Source organism: Macaca fascicularis, chromosome 6 (assembly GCF_037993035.2).
Source record: "Macaca fascicularis isolate 582-1 chromosome 6, T2T-MFA8v1.1".
Lineage (NCBI taxonomy): Eukaryota > Metazoa > Chordata > Mammalia > Primates > Cercopithecidae > Macaca > Macaca fascicularis.
The window spans coordinates 161,092,535-161,112,664 of NC_088380.1; the positions used below are offsets into that span (position 1 = coordinate 161,092,535).

General features: G+C 44.2%; 1 protein-coding gene across 3 annotated transcripts in view; it reads left to right on the top strand.

Annotated features, from left to right (window-relative positions):
• Nucleotides 1–20,130, top strand: part of GALNT10 (polypeptide N-acetylgalactosaminyltransferase 10) — a 239,078-nt gene that overhangs the window by 120,604 nt on the left and 98,344 nt on the right. For all 3 annotated transcript variants that reach the window (XM_005558350.4, XM_073994637.1, XM_073994638.1), the window contains exon 4: nucleotides 18,939–19,105. In XM_005558350.4, the coding sequence (XP_005558407.3) occupies nucleotides 18,939–19,105 (167 nt within the window). The remainder of the gene's footprint in view (nucleotides 1–18,938; nucleotides 19,106–20,130) is intronic.

Here is a 20,130-nt window from a genome sequence, read left to right on the forward strand (position 1 = left end):
ACCCATGTCTCACAGAGAGGGAGACTTTTTTTTTTTTTTTTTTTTTGAGACAGATTCTCCTTCTTTTGCCCAGGCTGGAGTACAGTGATGCAATCTCAGCTCACCTCAAACTCTGCCATTCGGGGTCAAGCAATTCTTGTACTCAGGCTCTCAAGTAACTGGGACTACAGGCACACACCACTACATCCAGGCTAATTTTTGTATTTTTAGTAGAGACGGAGTTTCACCATGTTGGCCAGGCTGGTCTCGAATGCCTGGCCTTGAGTTGATCTGCCCACCTTAGCCTCCCAAAGTACTGAAATTACAGTCATGAGCCACCGTACCTGGTGGAGGGAAACGTTTTTAAATCTGAATCCTCTGTCCATGAAGGTACTTGGACCAGGCCTAGTGAGTGGTATTTGCTATATAAATCCAGCAAACATAACCAGCAGACTCCTCTGCGTGCATCGCATTCACCATGAGGAAGGTAATATGTTCTTGTCCAGAAGCAGATAAATAGCATTCAGCAAAATTGGTTACAGAGATGAGTTTGATTTCTAAGTGGTGTTGGCCTTGAAAGGGTTTAAGAAAAAAGAAAATAATGACTGGAAGATGAGAGTGATTATCAGTTCTCTCCCTTCATTAAGATGGTATCAAGGGCAGCGTGATGATAAGACAAGTAGAACAGCTTAGCTTAGGAGCACTGTTACATAGAAAAGAACATAATTCTTTCTTGATTGTAAGCCTCCTTCTCCACACCTTTCAGGGGAAGAAATCAATAGTCCCTCTCCCCTCTCTATCCCCCCACTTTACACTCCAATCCTAAGTCCTCCCGAGTAGTGAATTGTAACAGTTTAGTGTATAGCTTTCCATAGTTTTTTCTTTGCTTATACAATATATAGAGACATATGAATGGGGCTTAGGGTTTTGTTTTGTTTTATAAAAATGTGGTTGTACTATTATGTTTTATTCTACAAGTATTTTTTTCACTTAATATATTATGGGCCGGGCGCGGTGGCTCAAGCCTGTAATCCCAGCACTTTGGGAGGCCGAGACGGGCGGATCACGAGGTCAGGAGATCGAGGCCATCCTGGCTAACACGGTGAAACCCCGTCTCTACTAAGAAATACAAAAAAAAAAACTAGCCGGGCGAGGTGGCGGGCGCCTGTAGTCCCAGCTACTCGGGAGGCTGAGGCAGGAGAATGGCGTAAACCCGGGAGGCGGAGCTTGCAGTGAGCTGCGATCCGGCCACTGCAGTCCTGCCTGGGAGACAGAGCGAGACTCCGTCTCAAAAAAAAAAAAAAAAAAAAAAATATATATATATATATATATATATATATAGTAGTCACATTTTAAGATATTTCTGATAGCTGTGTAATATTCCATAGGCATATAATTTAGTCAACAGTTCCTCTGTAGACAGACATACAGGTCATTTCCAGGTCCTTGTTTCTGGAAACAGTGTGGCAAAAAACATCCCGGAACACATATCTTTACATTGTTATTTCTTCTTTTCTCCTCTTTTATGAACCATCAAGTAACTTGATATTAAAGTCCATTTCCTTCTAAGGAATGTTTGCCTGGCAGCTGGCAGCTCACTGGGATGTGAGGTGTGGTCCTTAGGGCTGTTTTATGCCTTGCACACCATATTCATTAACCAGAGTTCCTCCCTCCTGCTGTCGTCCTTGGTTTAAAGCTTGAGTATGTAGAATATATTGCATGTTACATCTGTAGGAGGACTAAACATTTTATCATGTGGGACAGCAGTGTAAAGAAACTGTTGCTAGATTTTTAAAAAATGTTATTGTTAGACTGGGTGCGGTGGCTCATGCCTTTAATCCCAACACTTTGGGAGGCCAAGGCAGGTACATCACTTGAGGTCAAGAGTTTGATACCAGCCTGGCCAACATGGTGAAACCACATCTCTACGAAAAATACAAAAATTAGCTGGGCGTGATGGTGAGTGCCTCATAGTCCCAGCTACTTAGGAAGCTGAGGCAGGAGAATTGCTTCAACGTGGGAGGCGGAGGTTGTAGTGAGCTGAAATCGCATCACTGCACTCCAGCCTGGGTGACAGAGCGAGACTCTAAAAAAAAAAAAAAGTTATTGTTTTTATAACCATCTTAAAACTAGATATGACCTAAATAAAACAGTTCCCAAAATGTAAGTTCAAAAGGAAGGAAAAGAAAGCACACACCAAGATCCTTTAAACACTCCTTGTATCTGACATCTCTGGTCCTAGTCAGGGGGTGCACAACTAGTGACGAACTGATACTGCTGAGGTTTATCATTAACAATATGAATAATAAGAATAAACCTTTGTGTGTCTCTTAGCTGTCTGTTGAACAGGGACTAGCAGGTGGGTTTGGCTGGCTCTCAGCAAGGCCTCCCCTGAATGGCAAAGGGCCTTCATAAAGATGTCAGCCTTGGCATACATTGTCAAGTAATCTTTTGGGTCCTCTGATTCCAGCCAGACTGTGTTAAAGAGACAGCTCGTGCCTGTCTCATCCCCGACAGGAGGGTAGAGAAGGGCTGGATAACTGAGCCTGAGCATGAGCCTTGAGCTGAGGAAAGAGGCTTGAAATCAGTATGTGTCAGGAGAACGCCTAAGTCTGCAGCTCGAGGGAGGATAGGGAAAGGGAACAGGGACTTCTCACATTCTACCCACTAAGACTCAGCTTTTGCCTCTTGTTCTGGTGGAGCTGTCTCTGACTTCCACTTAGTTTCTTGGTGGTTCCAAGACCATTGGTCGTAGTCTTTCTGAGAACGTTATATTTTAAGGGGATTGTCTTTTGCAGAATAGAGAGGAGAAAATTCTAGAATTTTGAACTTATACCATTTGCTGGAAAATGACCTATGCTGTGGCCTCTGTAAAGTGGAAACTAAATTTACATACCAGATGCTATACCAGGTGCATTCACATATGGCACCTCTTTTATTCCTTGTGACAGCCTTAATAGGAAGGATGCATTTTACCCAAGAGGAAAGTAAGTCTCAGGGAGGTTATGACTTTCCCAAGGTGACCCAGCTGCTAAGTGACAGACATGGGATTTGAACCCAGATCCGAGTGTCTCTTCAGCCTATCTGCTTCCCTCACCACACCTGTAGTTGCATCCCAAGGAAGTGCCCTTCCTAGGATTCTTACCCTTGGACCAAGGGCCACTGTTTGAGATATGGATAAGCTATCTCCCTCTGTGACTCTGGGAAGGTCCCTCCTCATTCTAGGCCTCATTTTCCTCATCTTTATACCAAGGAACGCAAATGAGATGAGAGTCAGGCTTTCCATACTTAATATTCATTGCTTCTGATTGGCCTTTTAGGTTAAAGCTGTGTATGTGGCCTGGGAGTGGTAATTGGCCTTCTGCCTTTGTCCTCAACCCAAACAGATGCTGGCGTCTGCCTACCTGCCTCCCTGCCTCCCACAACATACAAACCAGCTCCCAACCAGCTCCATCTCATTAGGGGAAAATCCAAAATTGTCATCTGCTTGTCAAAGGAGAGTATGTTGGATTTGGTTACCATGAGAAAGTGCTAAAGTGGTGCCCGTTTCCAGAAGATGATTGTTTATCTAGAAGTCCAAGCACTAAAAGCTTTCAAACAAGAGTCACTTGACAATTTTTAAAATGATAATTTCCTTAAAAAAAAAAAAACAACCCAAAAACTAATCCCTAAAATTGCCGAAGAGTAATTTGCCACAATGTGCAGAGCGTAGTGATGGTGAAGTGCTGTGAACTACAAGTAATTGCTCTTAATGTCATGATGGCCCAGTTAGTTCCGTGTTGATAGGGCATTGCAAATCATGTGGAACAACAACAGTGTGTCCTAGCAGTCTCAGTGTCTATGACCTGGAAGTCCAGATTTCCATATTAGTGGTACTTCTGAAGTTTAGAAATCTGAATTCTAAAAGAATCCAATTATTTTCACAATAAAAAATAAAAAATAAAAATAATTGACCCAGCTCTAGTACACTTTTGGATGCTTACTCTTGTTTTTTTTTTTTTTTTTTGAGATGGAGTCTCGCTTTGTTGCCCAGGCTGGAGTGCAGTGGCGCGATCTGGGCTCACTGCAAGCTCCGCCTCCCGGGTTCACGCCATTCTCCTGCCTCAGCCTCCCGAGTAGCTGGGACTACAGGCGCGCACCACCACGCTCGGCTAATTTTTTGTATTTTTAGTAGAGACGGGGTTTCACTGTGTTAACCAGGATGGTCTGGATCTCCTGACCTCGTGATCTGCCCTCCTCAGCCTCCCAAAGTGCTGGCATTATAGGCGTAAGCCACCGCGCCCGGCCTACTCTTGGTTTTTTAATCCAGGGAACAGATTTAGAGATAGGACAGAATTCCTTGGCTTCAAGATTACTTCAGCTATTGGAGTATCCCACGCAAAGAATTACGGACAGTAGAGGGAAATGGGAATGTTGTCTAGGTGGAATGTGAGAAAGGCCCCCCAGGGGAAGGAGGTGGAGCCATGGCACAGACAGGCCTCTCAGTGCCTGAAAGGGGAAATTTTTCCAAGGCTGGCCTCCAGGTTCTCTTACGATCTCCTCAGCACCAGGAATTTCTAGATTCCACCATTAAGAGGCCTTAGCTCTCCTCTGTGTAGCTCTGTCTGCTCCTCTCATTAGCTCTGTGACATTCTTTCCACACATCAAGGTATATCCTCAAAAGAGAGAATTTGGTTGGTCTGGTGAGCCTCATTTTGGCACAGATTTCTTGCAAGGCCATTGACCCCTGGCAAGTCAATGGATTGGTGACCCTGAGTCAGAGCTCTGCTAATGCCCTAAGCAACTGTGGCCAGGTAAGGAGCAGTCATAGAGCCCACCCAGGACTCCTTCTTCAGCCAGGGCTGTGGGCTTGGTCATTTCTGTCAGAAGGGAAGGCATGGACAAGGTAGGCCCCGTGACTGACCTGATCACCATGTAAGTTCCTTGTTGGACCAAGATGGTACCTGATGACCCTCCTGTTTACAGAGCACCAACATGTTCCTTTCTTATTCACTTCTCAGCTCAACCTACAAGTCCATTTTATAAAGGAAGAAACTAAGCAGGTGTTTGATAACTTGCCAAAGGCTATATAGCTAATACTCTTTGGTCTTTTTGGCTCCAAGTCCATACCAAACTACTTCTGAGAAAAGAGAATGAACATTGAATGGACCTCAGCAAGCATATTTAGGGCATCCACATTTTTATTAGTGGAGTTTTTAGTTGCTGAAGTTCATTGAATCTTCTTGAAGATCCCACTTCTCTAGGCTGCGTAGTCAGCCCCCCATGGACTTGCCAAGTCAACAGGCACCACTTGGAACATGACAGCAAACACTGGCACCTTGAAACTGTGTCCGATTTAGATTTGTTATTTACATCCAAGGTCTCCAAAAGATTTTCTCTTTGTGTTGGGACTAAACTGAGGAGCCAGGTCCACCTCCCAGCTGGCCACGTTGTCTGGGATCACCAAGCAGCTCCTCTAAGCCTCACTACCTTACTTGGAAAACAGACAGGTTGGACGAGGCAACTTCCAACTCCAGTTCAACTCAGCAACTACTCATGGCGTGCTTGTCGATGGCAAGGCACAGGCCTGGGCATGAGGCTGTGCCACTAGTAACACTTCAGTCTGTGCCTTTCTAGGCTGTTTTCATTTTGCCGTCACCTCACAGCCATACACAGGAAGGCAGAAAAAAATTATGATAATGTATTACTGTTTATGTTATTTGCCTGTCGTCCACAACCCTGATTAGACTCTGTATCCCACGGGACAGGAACGACAGCTTGTTTCCTGCCATTTTAATTCCAGGGCTTAGCGTTGTGCCTGTCACATGGTAAGTGCTCAGTATATTACATTTCTTGAATATATGAATGATGCAAGGGAGTGAGCAAATGAGAATGTTTTGAGTCATGAGCCAGCCAAAGCCTGAGGTACCAAAAGTGGGGTTCTTGCCTACTAGAGCAGAACTCTTCAGTGAAGCCTTACTGAAGCCCCATGCCCTTCCTGGGATGGTCAGCCCTGATTCTGAGAGAACTGAAATCAGGAGCTGTGAAATCTTTGCTGTGAGTCGTCCTCCACGTTTACCCATCTCCAAGAACAGCCAGCTACTTATCCCTCCACATGGCTGTTTTAAATGTACTCTCTCATTTGGTTCTCATGACATTCTCATGGTGTTACCATCCCTATTCCATAGATAAGGAAACTGAGGCTCAGCATGGGAGAGGAACTTGCCGCGGTCTCACAGTTGCAAAGGAGCAGAGTCAGGATTTGAACCCAGGTCCGGAGCATTCTTGCTCCCTTAGGCACATATAATATTGGGTTTGTTCAATTGACTTACATTTCAGTTTGGTCTGTGGATCGTGTCCCATGCTAGGGAACTGAATGTTTGTTATAGTTCCCTTTTAAACGATTGGATTGTTATATTTCAGAGTTAGAGAGAAGATTTTTGAAATGCTTCTCTTGTATTTTGACTTTTGTTTTCTAGCGCTCCAGCATTAAGCCCTGATGGTACATCTTAGTATATTATATATGTCTTTGTGTCCCAAGAGCTCAGAATCCTTTAGGGAATGTGAAATTAGGAGCTGTTTGGTCACAAGCAAGCTGAGTTATCTCCTTTCCTCCCAGTCCCATCATGGCCCTCTGCCCAGGTCCCTTTCTCTTGGTCAGTGAACAAGCAAAGTTCTTCTACAGCAGAGAGAACCTGCCCACTTCAGATCAGAGGTCAAGTCTGGGCAACAGTTGTGCCTCTTTGTCCTTCAGAAGCCATCACTGGGTCCAAAACAGATTCATTTGACTGAATATACCTAGAGATTATCTAGTTATATCAGCAAAGATTCTTCTAGTTGCAAGTGACAAAAAAAACCTAACTCAAACTGACTTAAGAAAAGAAAATGTATTGGTTTATATAACTGAAAAGGCCAGGAATAGACCTTGGCTTCAGCCATAGCTGGATCCAGGTCCCCCCAACTGATGCCAATAGGAATCTCTCTCTCCAACTCTTGGCTCTGTTTTCTACTCTGTTAACTTCATTCTGAGGCAAGGAACAGTCCACATGGTTGCCCCAGGAAGACCAGATATATATTCTCCCATGTTCAATCTCAACAGAAAAGAGCTTGTGTCTTTCCCAGTTGTTTCAGCAAAGACTTTCTCTGATTTGCAGGCGTGCCTGTCCTCAACCTACTTATAACAGGGCTGGAGAGGTGAGATGCTGTGACTGGCTAAGCCAGGCTCCTTTGCCCACCCTCAAGGCAAGGAAGGAGTCAGCTCCACCCCAGCCCTCTACAGGTGAGGTGTAGGAGATTCCCCAAGGAAAATCAGGTTGCTGCTACCAAGAGAAAGGGAAGACATGCAGACTTGCCCATTCCCTCATTGACATAAAGGGAAACTGAGGTCCAGCTGGGACCTCAGTTGCATGGATTGTTGACTTGGATTCTTGCATGGCGGAGCAAAGGCTAGAAGCCACAATTTCAAACACCTACTTAGTTTCCTCAGTATTTGTTTTTTACCTAGTCATTCTTTTGTGCTGATACAATTAATAGGATTGATAAATTATCCCTATAAAATACTAATATATATAAAAGACAGATGGGTTTAAATCTGGGCTTCATTCTTTGCCAGCTATTTGACTATAGGCAAGTTTCTTCTCTGTAGCTTGTTTCTTCTTCTTTGTGATGAGAATTATATTCCCTACATTATAAGATTATTTTGACAATTAAATGACTTAATGCATATTTAGTGCCTACAGCACTGTCTGGCATATTGGAAATCCTCAACAGATGTTTTCTATTATCGTCATTGTCGCTTTCTGCCTTATTTTTTAACTGCTTATCAGTATCCCATTGTTTGAATTTTTCATCTTTTATTTCATCTTCCCCGGTGGACATTCACTGTTTCTGCTCTTTTCACTATTTCAGCGTGTGTCAATGAACATCCCAGTTGTGTCTCTTTGTCCCTGTGCTGTACACCTCTCACTAAGCTTTGCACAGGCAGGCTCGGAACCTAATCAGACCATAAACCAAAGGACAGTGAAAGTGCTTTTGCAACAGAGAAAATGTTTCCACCAACTCTCAGTTGTAAGATTCTAAACTCCACAGAAGTCTCTTCTTTCACAGTACCTTTTGGGGTCCGAAGTATTGATTCAAGAGGGCCTCAACATTGAGGCTGTGTGCTGGAAGTTTCAGAGTGCCATTGCTTTGACCCTCTGCTGGGCCATCACTCTGCTCGGTCCTGACCCCAGAGAGACTCTTCCAAGCATCTCAGGAGATCACGCTGCATCTAGAAGCCCACAAAGACCTGAATGCCATCTGGGGTGGGGGAAGCAGAGGGAGGACACGGAAGAGTCCGTGTGCTGTATGCCATGTTGTAAAGACAAATGCACGTGTGCAGAGGAGAACACAGAGAGGACACATCCCGAATGTTTAGCAGAGGCCAGCCCCACATGTTAGCGGCAGAACAGTATGTTTGCTGTTGTCAGTTTTCCTTTGAGCCTCGCTATGTCTTCCAGACTCTTGTGCTTAGCAATGACCACTTTTGAAATTTTAAAAAATATGTTATTTTAAATAAATACTACCTGAATTTGAGGCCCGAATCCAAGTCATTTACCCCTCTGAGCTCCATTTTCCTCATCTGGAAAATGGGGTTAACACACCCTGCTTCATCTACCTTATTTGAGTATAGTACAGATTAGAGGAGAGAGAAGGAAACGTGCTCTCTAAACTGTCAGGCATAAGTCATGAGGAAGCAGAGGTTATCTTGCTTGGCCCACGGTGGTAGCCATGCCCAGCCTCTTTGCAATGGGAGCATTGCCGTAGGCCCCTTTTCCTGTGGCTGCTTTCTGAGGACATGTGGACAAAAGGATGCTTCTTATTTATCATACACAAAGGAAGAGGGCACACTCCACCATCCAGTGTTGAGATCCTAAAACACAACATGTAGACAGGTCTTAAGTGGAGCTGCTAAGATGGGAGTGTCACTGGTATGAGTAGTGGCTTTCTATTTTCTTATGTGCAGTCCCCAGATCCCCTTTGTCTGCTGTGATCTGTGGCCTAATAAGAGGCAGAGAAAAGGGGCTTTGCTTGGGCTCTGGACTGGAAGGTGGCTTGTGGGCAGGTCTATAGAGCCAGGTACCCTGCTGGATCCTGGAGAGATTAATTTGAGCAGGTCACATAATTTTTTTGTTTAAACAAAGAACCTCTACGAAGCTGGGACCAAACTAATGACTAGTGCTCATGGCAAACGTCGAATTTAAGTTTTGTGTTTATTTAGGAAATGACTGGATGGATAGAGGAGGGAGAGAAAGAGAGATCAAAAAAAAATTGTAAAGACAGGCACACGTTCAGGGCTGTGATCCAAGCTGAGCCTTTTATTTGAGTTCTGAATAATCTTTAATTCCATGATTGAATTAAATTAGAAGTGAATTTAGTCTATTGTGGCTTTGTCTACTTCCCTTAATGCATGATGGTGTTTGTGTGTCTAACTGCAGGCTGTGGGGCCCGGCTCTGGGCCTGGAGTGAGTGAGGGCTTTCTAATGTGTAATAGCTATATTGTATTTCACCCATGGACCCCAGGCAATTTATTACAGCTAACACCCCACCCCACCCCCAACCCTGCTTCAATCAAGCAAGCCTCCTGTGAAATTAGATGTTAAGACAGGAACTTTTGTAGAAAACCAGATATCACCAGTCTTTCTTGGCCGCAAAGGATTCAGCCGAGTTAAGGAAAGGGGATTTTTAAGAAGGGGTGCTTTCATTTGTTTGTGAAGGCCAACATAATGAAGTTGGAGCAGATTCCCAGAGAATGCTGGCTGAAATGATCAAAAGGATTAGAGAGGAGAGGAAGGGGCAGAGGAAGGCTGTGTGGGGACTGAATAAAAAGAGGCCAGCAAGACGGTAGAGCAAGAGAGGATATGAAGGATGTCTGGAAGGTCCCAAAGGGAGAGAGGCTGACTTTTCCATCAGAACTGGACTACTGGAATCAGAGGAGTCTTGTTCACACGATGGAATGAGCTCTCTGCCAGATGTAATGGTGAAGTCAGGGCAAAGGCTTATCTGCCCTCCCACAGTTTCCCTTTGTGCCTCTAGCAGAGGTATAATTTTGAAACTAAGAAGTCCTGGACTCTGACCTGTTTTTTTTTTCCCCCAGCATTTCTTTCTGAAATCATCAGACATGCAGAAAAGTTGAAAGAATTATACAGTGAACACCCATGTTCCCATCATGTCCATAATTAGCATTGGTTTACTTACTGGATCACATCTCTATCCATCTAACCCTCTCTCCACTCCTCAATCCACTATATGTTTTGATGCATTTCAAAGTAAGTTGCAAAGTGACTCCTGCCCATTTTGACAGTTGAACAGTAGATTGCAGTGGCATACAAAGAGATTTTGTTACATGCATTGCCCTGAGATGTCACAAGTTTCTCCTCAAAACTTTTTTTTTTTTTTTCTCCTTGAGACAGGGTCTTGCTCTGTCACCCAGACAGAGTGCAGTGACACGATCTTGGCTCACTGCAACCTCCTCTGCCTCCCAGGCTCAAATGATCCTCCCACCTCAGCCTCCCAAGTAGCTACAACTACAGGTGCCCACCACTACACCCACTAATTGTTGTTTTATTTTTTATGTTTTATTTTTTATTTTTGTAGATGAGGTCTCACTATATTGCTTAGGCTGTCTTGAACTCACGAGCTCAAGTGATCCTCCTGCCTCAGCCTCCCAAGTGCTGTGATTACAAGTGTGAGCCACTGCACCTGGCCACCCCCAGAACTTGTTACCAGTCTCTGGAGCCCCTCCCCTTGAGGCTTTTTACTTCCAGGCTCTCAGATTCCAGCATCACCAGGGATCTGGGAGCTAACATGAGGGAATGAAACAGCTGAAGCTGCCCTGGTGTGAGGCTGTGGAGAGAGCTGAAGTGTCTGGAGAGCACCTGCCCCTTAGAGAGGGGCACCCGCTGTCACCTCCAGCCCATTGCTGTTGCATGAGACTCGGGGGTCAGTGTTGCCCAAGTTTAAGAAAAACCAGAAATGAGGGGTTTTGTGTAGAATCTTCCACTTTTTAAATGTTTGCAAATAATGTTTACACCCTGGGCAAAAGGGTATCAAGGACAACTCCGCGTGCATTTGTTTTCTATAGCTGCCATAGCAAATTACCATGGATCTGGAAGCTTAAACAACACAACGCATAATGTATTCTTACCATTTTAAACAACATAGAGGTATTCTTACAGTTCTGTAGGTCAGAAATACAACGTGCGTGGGTCTCACCAGGCTAAAATCAAGGTGTCAGTGGCAGGGTTACCTTCCTTTCTGGAGGCTCTAGGGGAACCTTGCTTGTCTGGGTTGGGGACTGAGGCTCCTGTTCCCTGGCTGTCTGTCAGCTGAGGACTGTTCCCAGCTGCTAAGAGCTGCCCACCTTCCTGGGCTCACGACCCCTTTCCTCCATCTTCAGAGCCAGCAACCATGGGTGGAGTCCCTCTTGTAGCTCAAATCTCTACTTCTTCTGTCTCATCTTTTAATGCAGACAGAAAGGTTCTCTGCTTTCAAAGACCCCTTGTGATTACATTGGGACCATGTAGATAATCCTGGCTCCTTAACCTCAATCATCTCCAGGTCCTTAACCTCAATCATGTCTGCAAGGCCCCTTTTGCTACATAAGGTACACATGTTCACAGGTTCCAGGGATTAGGGTATGGCCATCCTTGGGGCCTGCTACTCTGCTTACCACACCTGGTTTCTGGCTGGAGACACAGGTGGGCAATTGTTCTTTCTGAGCCTGCATGGTCCTCAAGTTCCCTCTTCTGGGCCCTGGGAAAATTCCCTATCCTCCCAAAGGAGCTGATGTCCTCAGCCAGAGCTCACCATGTTGGCACAATTCCTGAGACTCCCCCTCCTGCCTGGACCCTGGCCTCCCTGCAGGCAAGGGCAAGAGCATTTCCTGCAAGGGAATCACACTGCCCTACAGCTACAAATCAAGAGACACGCAGACAAAAGAACTTGGGATATGGTATAAAAAGACTGAAGTTGAACTCTGGTATCATTCATTCAGCAAATATTTATTGATCACAGACTGTGTGCCTGATACTGTGCTAGGCTAAGCATAAAAATGTCCCTCATCATGGAGCTTATATTCTAGGGAAAAAGACAGACAAGTAAACTCCCAGATAAAATATATAAAGTGCAATGAAGAGAAGCATAGGGTGCTAGGAGATTAAATGGGGCTCAGCAAACTTTTTCTGTAAGGGGCCAGATAGTAAATGTTACAGGCTTTGCGGGCCACATGGGGTCTCTATTGCATAGTTTACTTTGATTTGTATGTTGTTTTGTTTTGTTAAAAATCTAAAAGTTAGCCTGGCATGGTGGCACCCACCTGTAGTCCCAGCTACTCAGGAGACTGAGGTGGGAGGATCATTTGAACCCAGGAGTTTGAAACTGCAGTGAGCTATGATTGCACCACCATACTCCAGCCTGGACAACAGAGTAAGACCCCATCTCAAAAAGAAAATGTAAAAGTCATTTTAGCTTGAGGGTCACACAAAAACAGGCTGCCGGATTTGGCCTTCGGACCATAGTTTTGGCTGATGCCTGGGACGGAATATCAGGAGGGAACTACCTACAGCTGGGGAAGCAGGGGCCAGGAAAGACTAATGTGAGGAGGCAACCTTCAAGCTAGGATGTGGAGGTATGAGGAGCAGCCAGCCGGGCAGTCAGGTGATGTACGTAGGAGGGCAGGTGTGGACAGGGAGGTCAAGGGAACCCCTGCTCACATTCGAAGAACCAAGAGGAAGCCCCATTTTTTTGGTGCTTCTCCGCCTCAGCAGGTTCCTTCGCCTCGTTGAGCCTCCCACAGCGTTCCTTCCTCCTCACAGGCTTGTCTTGAGCATTACCTGAGATCCTGTCAGGTACTGAAACCAGGTATGGCAGGCAGAGCTGCTACCACCCCCTATGATGTTCAGTGCTTCAAGCCCCATTACGGGGGTAGGGCTGTGTTACACTGTGGAGTGCCGCAGCACTGAGAATTCCACCTTCCCTGGCCGCCTCCTCTGCCTTGAGCCTCAGCACCTTCTGTGAAATGGGGATGGAAGCCCCGCCTTGCCTGCTCCCTGGGGCTCTGGTGAAAATTTGGATGTGAAAGTGGCCTGTGGATGTCAGCCTCATGGTTGAGAGGGCAGGCTCTGGGGTGAGTACCAGGTTCAGAGTCTACTGTTGCTAATTTTGTGGCTACATACATTTCTACACCGTGTCTGTGCTTCAGGCTCTTTGCGTGTAACCCGGGGAAGGTACTCATGCCTTCCATGTGAGGTTCCGTCAGTGTTGAGTGATGAGGCGCGCTCTGTGCAGATGCAGTGTCCCCAGCTGCTGGCAGGAGGGACAGTGGGCAGCTCACAGCTGTGCTTCCCACCGGGAATTGCCCTAGACAGCCTTGCTCAAGGTTATGCCGCCTCCCAATGACTAATTGATGCTTGGATATAAAGGCCAGGCCCCTTGTCTCACTGTAGGACCACTTAGAAAGGTCTTCTCAGCTACAGAGTTCCTGGTAAAAATGGGCCAGGGGCTCAAATGCAGCCACATGGGGGCAGCCTCTTCCTCACTCCTCTGCCTGTCTCACCTCCTTACAGGTGAATCTCCCCAGAGTGCTCCCCAAGAAGGCATCAAAAAACAATTTTCACCTCAAGATCTGTTCCCAGGGAACCCAATATCTACCAGTGATGGATGTGAATATTTTGGGGTAATGATTCTCAGGTTTGAGTGGGCATCAAAGTCACCCAGGGAGCCTGATAAAATAAAAATTGCTGGGCCCCAACCTGAGACTTTCTGATTCAAGTGGTCTGGGGTGGCCAGAGAATCTGCATTTCTAACAAGAAGCTCTCGGTGATGCTACCACTTTCCAAATCACTGTTTTAGAATTCAGTAAGTTGCTGCCCTCCTCTTATTCCTCTTCTCACCTAAAGCTAAATCATAGAGCTTATCGAAATCAAATTGATAAATTTTATTTCTGTAAAATGGTCTTGGTGTGACCAAATAGACTTGCTTAGAAAGAAAGAATGCAAGGATCAACCATAAAATAAAATGGAGTCTTAGAAGGAGGGAAAAATCAAGATGGAAGATATATAGATAAAAGCCAGAAATCTTTGCATTACTTGGTTTTTGAATTTGACTTGGGAGCCATATAAATATTTAATATAATTATAAAAACAAGATTAAGTCTAAACTAAATGCAGAAAGCAATCCCTAAAAATAAAGAGCTAAATGAAATAAATGAGCCCAATGTGTGTGAGTTGGTGGCCTAACCATGCAGAGAGGAGTTGTTTCAAATGGCTTAAATACATAAAAATTTGACTGTAGATTCCTAGTTATATATGTATGCTGGAGACAAATAACTTTTCTGTAATCATATTCTTAGCCATAATATTGGTATTGTTTTCTGAAACTATTATATATTGTAGAAAAAAGCAAATAAGTAGCTATATTAATGTTAAGAATTCATACTTTTAGCAAAAGAGACACAATAAAATCAGACAAAGACATAACAAGAAAACTGTAGACCAGTGTCCCTTGTGAGTATTGATGCAGAAATTCTCAACAAAATACTAGCAAACCAAATTCAGCAACGTATAAGAAAGGTTATACACTATGACCAAGTAGGATGTTGCAGGAATGGAAGACTGGTTCAATATATGAAAATCAATGTAAATACATCATATTAATAAAATAAAGGACAAAACTGACATGATCATCTCAGTACATGCAAAAAAAAAAAAAAAGCATTTCACGAAATCCAACACTTCTTTTTCCAGGATTAAAACACTCAGCAAACTAGGAATAGAAGGGAACTGCTCCAAGCTGATAAAGTGCGTCTGTGAAAAACCCACACTAACATCTTGCTTACTGGTGAGAGACAGAATGCTTTTCCTCCTAAGATCAGGAACAAGATAAGGATGTCTGCTCTTGCCTTCTGTTTAGCATTGTACTGGAGTCGCTAGCCAAGACAATTAGACAAGAAAAAGAAATAAAAAGGCATCTATATGGGAAAGGAATAAGTAAAATTACCTATATTTGTAGGTGGCGTTGTCTTGTACATAAGAAATTCTAAGGAATTTATACAAAATTATTAGAACTAATAAATGTGCTCAGCAAGACTGCAGGATGCAAAATTAATATACAAAAATCAATTGTATTTCTACACACTTGCAAAAAAAATTGAAAGTAAAATATACATTTACCAGCCATTTTTTCCAGAGAAGATGTACAAATGGCCAATAGACATATGAAAAGATACTCAACGTCATTAGTCATTAAATGATAAGGAGATACCACTTCACACTCACTAAGATGGCTATAATCAAAAAGGTGGACAATAGCACGCATTGGTGAGGATATGGAGAAATTGGAAATCTCATTTCACATTGCTGGTGGGAATGTGAAACGGTGTTATCACTTTGGAAAACCATTTGACAGGTCCTTACAAAGTTAAAAATGGAGTTACCTTTGACCCAGCAGTTCTGCTGTTTGCTGTGTACCCATAGAATTGAAAACATGTCTACATAAAAACTTGCACATGAATGTTCATATTCATGTATTATTCATAATAGGCAAAAGGGGGAAACAGCCCAAATATCCATTAATTGATGAATAGATAAATAAAATGTGGTGAATTCATACAATGGGCTATTATTCAGCTATGAAAAAGAAATGAAACATTGATGCATGCTACAACATGGATGAACTTTGAAAACATTACACTAAGTGTGGCCAGACACAAAAAGCCTCAAATATGAATCCATTTATATAAAATGTCCAGGATAAGAAAATCCATGAACACAGAAGGCAGATTAGGGATTGCTAGCAGCTAGCTGGCAGGAGGGGAAGATGGGGAATGCCCACTAGTACACAGGGTTTCTTTAGGAGTGATGAAAATGTTGTGGAATTAGACAGTGGTTATAGTTGCACAACTCTGTGAATATATTAAGAACTACTAAATTAAAAAAGAGTAACTTTTATGGTGTGCGAATTATATCTCAATACAAAGGAGATACAATATAAAATTAGAGTTCAGTAAAACTCAGTAATTCTATATGTTAAATATAAAATTTCTGCTTAAACTCATAATGTATTGTTTAAAATATATTTGTACCAGCCTGGGCAACTTAGCGAAACCTTGTATCTACAAAAACATTCAAAAATTAGCCAGGCACGGGGTGGCGTGCGCCCGTAGTCCCGGCTACTTGGGAGGCTGAGGTGGGACGGCATGAGCCTGGGAGATGGAGGTTGCATTGAGCCGAGATTGTGTCACTGCACTTCAGCCTGGGTGACAGACTGAAACCCTGTCTCAAAAAAATAAAATATATTTGTAGTTCTGACCACTGGAAAGGCGTAGAAACTATAACCAACCTAGTGGTAAGGAACACCCTTAGTGCTCATATTGCAGCATCCGAATGGTGATATTGATGATATTAAGGATTAAAGGTTCCTTGGCAGAATGGCTGATTCCAGGTTAGGGCAGGAAATGTGCAAGTTAAGTCTGGGGAATCTTTTCATATCTTTTATCATAAAACAAGGAAGCTATCAGTACTCTGGTCTTGTCCAAAGGACTCAGGAGTCAACCTGAGAAGACTCCTTTTGGCTCAAGATGGGTTTATTTGGGAACCAGTAAGAATAAGAACTGCAGGCCGGGCACGGTGGCTCAAGCCTGTAATCCCAGCACTTTGGGAGGCCGAGACGGGCGGATCACGAGGTCAGGAGATCGAGACCATCCTGGCTAACACGGTGAAACCCCGTCTCTGCTAAAAAATACAAAAAACTAGCTGGGTGAGTGGCGGGCGCCTGTAGTCCCAGCTACTCGAGAGGCTGAGGCAGGAGAATGGCGTAAACCCGGAAGGCGGAGCTTGCAGTGAGCTGAGATCCGGCCACTGCACTCCAGCCTGGGCGACAGAGCGAGACTCTGTCTCAAAAAAAAAAATAAATAAATAAAATAAGAACTACATTGGATTGAAACACATTAATTATGTGTCCATTTGTGAGTTAACATAATTGACATTCTTTGGAGGATGCTAGGTAACCAACTCATTCTAAAGACTTGTAAAGAATCAAGAACTTATCCTGCCTTTCCTATACTTTGGAGTGAACAAATAGTTGATGTAGTAAATTTTTCTCTATAGAATAATTCCAGCTGGTAAATGAAGATGGAGTAATAGAATTAGAATATAATCATTTTTCAAACTCCTGATGAAATAAAATATTTAGGCATTGATTATCACAAAAGGAAAGACAACTGGACACAATGTGTCTCCTAAGGGATCCCTGTACCACCATCTTTGAAGAGCCTGTCAGAATAGCTTATTGAATTAGGTCAAGCTTATAAATCTAACTAGCAGTTTACAAGAACTAAAGGGGGACAGACAGAGGAACAGTTTAAAGGATACCACAGAGATGCAAGCAGCAAAATGCAGACTGTGGAGACTCCTATAGGATAAATGGCCCAGTTTCTTCAACAAATAAATCGAAGGGGGAAAAAAAAAAAACAGGAGGGCATAAGTTTATGTGTAAAAGAGACTTAGGAGACCCATGAGCTGTATGCAGTATGTGGACCTTGTTTTGATCCTGTTTTAAACCAACTATAGAAAGACATAAGATCAGGGAAATTTGCACACCAACTAGATAGTTGATGATATTAAGGAACAATGTTAATTCTTCTGGGTGTTATAATGGTATGAAAGATGCACAAGGGGCAGGGCCTTCCACCCCTAAGCTTACCGTGGTGGAGACTAGAGCCCAGGGAGAGAAAGAGGAGGGGCTGAGCCATTGAAGCCCAGTTTATTCTTCCAAACTCATGGATAAATCATTTCTCCTCTATTGGAGAGGAATGTGTAATAGGAAAAAACAAAGTCACTGTTTTTCCCTCTCTATTCATACGTGCAACACAGAATATTTCTGTGACCAAATGTGTGGGGTAGGGAGAGGGGCTCCCCCAACAAGCAATTCTCCAACACCAGCCTGCTGTCCTGTGATTCAATTCAATTCTGACACTACCTGCCTGGAATTAGAGTCAGATCCCGCAGGTAAAGGGCTTGGTCCCACAAGATTATCCCTCACCCTCCACCTTCAGATGCCATTTGCAAATCCAGGCCTGGGGTAATTCTGACCAGTTGGGTGTAAATTGGTGGTTCCCCTCCTTGGATTTGATTATCTGCCCGAGTGGCTCACAGAACTCAGGAGGACACCTTCACCAGTTTATTATGAAGGATATTAGAAAGGATACAAATGAACAACCAGATGAAGAGCTGCATAGGGCGGGGTCTGTGGGAAGGACCTCCCACGTTCTTGTGGAGGCCTCATCACATGGACATGATTAATTATCATCACAGTCTCCAGCTGCTGTCCCCTTCCTGGAGGACGGTGGGGTGGGGCTGAGAGTTCTAAGCTTCTAGTCATGGCATGTTCTTTCTGGTGACCACCCCGCCTCCTGGAGCCCACCAAGAGTCACCTCATTAGAACAAAAGATGCATCTGTCACCCAGAAAACACCAAGAGATTTAGGAGCGCTGTGTCAGGAACTGGGGTCAAAGATGAAATATTAGAACATAAGATTTTCCTGGCACCCCTGTTGCTTAGGAAGTGACAAGTTTTAGAAGCTCTGTGCCAGGAACCAAGGGCAAAGACCAAAGTCTGTAGTTCTTATTATAAATCACAATATCACAGCTGGACAGAGAGGCCAGAGTGTTACTGAAGGGCTGTCCTCCACGTGAAATCATGACTATTCAAAATCAGGGAGGTCTTGTATACATATCCCTGTGTGGTATATATGCAGAGATTAGAGGTACAACTTTGGGATGTCATGTAGAAGTTCCTGCGTGACCAAGGTCTCCCTGGATTTCGCTCATTCCCTAATGACTGGAGAGGAAGTGGGATTTGCAGTTAGCCAAACCCTGTGACTGAGTTCTCTTGGCAGGAGGAGAGCTGACCCTGTCCTCTGCCTCCCCTTCTGTTTCCCTCTAGCTGCAACAGCAAGCGCTACCTGGAGACACTTCCCAACACAAGCATCATCATCCCCTTCCACAACGAAGGCTGGTCCTCCCTCCTCCGCACCGTCCACAGTGTGCTCAACCGCTCACCCCCAGAGCTGGTCGCTGAGATTGTGCTGGTCGACGACTTCAGTGATCGAGGTAGGATCTGTCCCACCGAGCCTCCCACCCGCTGTGCTTCATCTGGCGACTCACCAAAGGGATGGCAGGTTTTCCCTTCTTTAGCAGCGTCAACATATAGGCCATCATTGACTGAATGCCTGGACCTTGCACTGTGCACGCATTTTCTCATTTAATCCTCACAACTCATGAAGTGGCTGCTATTTTTACTGCTGTGTATCTGTTTAGAAATGTATTAACTGGAAAAAAAAAAAAAAAAAACAGAAAACTTGATAAACAATAGCTCAAACAAGTGTAAGGATTCATTCACTTATCTGTCTCTATCTATTTATTAAATATTGCGTAACAAGAGCTCCAGGACTGGTGCAACTGGCTGCTCAGAGCTGTCATCCAAGAGCCAGGCTCTTTCTTTGTTTCTGCTTCCTCATCCTCATGGTCACAAAATGGTACCTCTGGCAAGTCTGCCTTTCAGGCAGGAAAAAGCGTGGAGAACCAAGGGCACAAAGCCTTCATCTGTCAAGGTTTTGCCTTCTAATTCAGGAAAGTGTCCTGTAGACTCACAGCCAGATCCCTGACATCTGGGCACCCCTATCTGTAAGGAAGGCAGGGAATGTGAGTGTTTTGGTTTGTGGCCTCTTTGGTGAGTTAGGAAAGGGAGAAGTGGATTGGAGATGTCAAGTAAGTCCAGCTGGGATTGCAGTGTCTGGCACACCGTTTTACAGATGAGAAAACTGAGACCCAGAGAAGTTAAGTGACTTACCCTAGGTCACAACTCTCAGATAGTAATGTGGCAACCGAACCATGTCTGTCTGGCCCCAAGCATGTGATCTTAGCTACATCCAGAGCCTCTTAGCTGTGAGTCTTACCCTGTGGAATAACTCTCGTCTTGGGTTTAAGAGACACAGAGATGGGGCCAAAAGTGAAATCCAAGAAGAAATTGCCCTTCAGCCAGTGGCCTCAAGCTTATTCTTTGCATCAAAGCTTTCACCAATTGCAGCAAAATTAAGAGAAGCCCTTTCCTCTGCTCACCTTCTTGCAGAGGCACT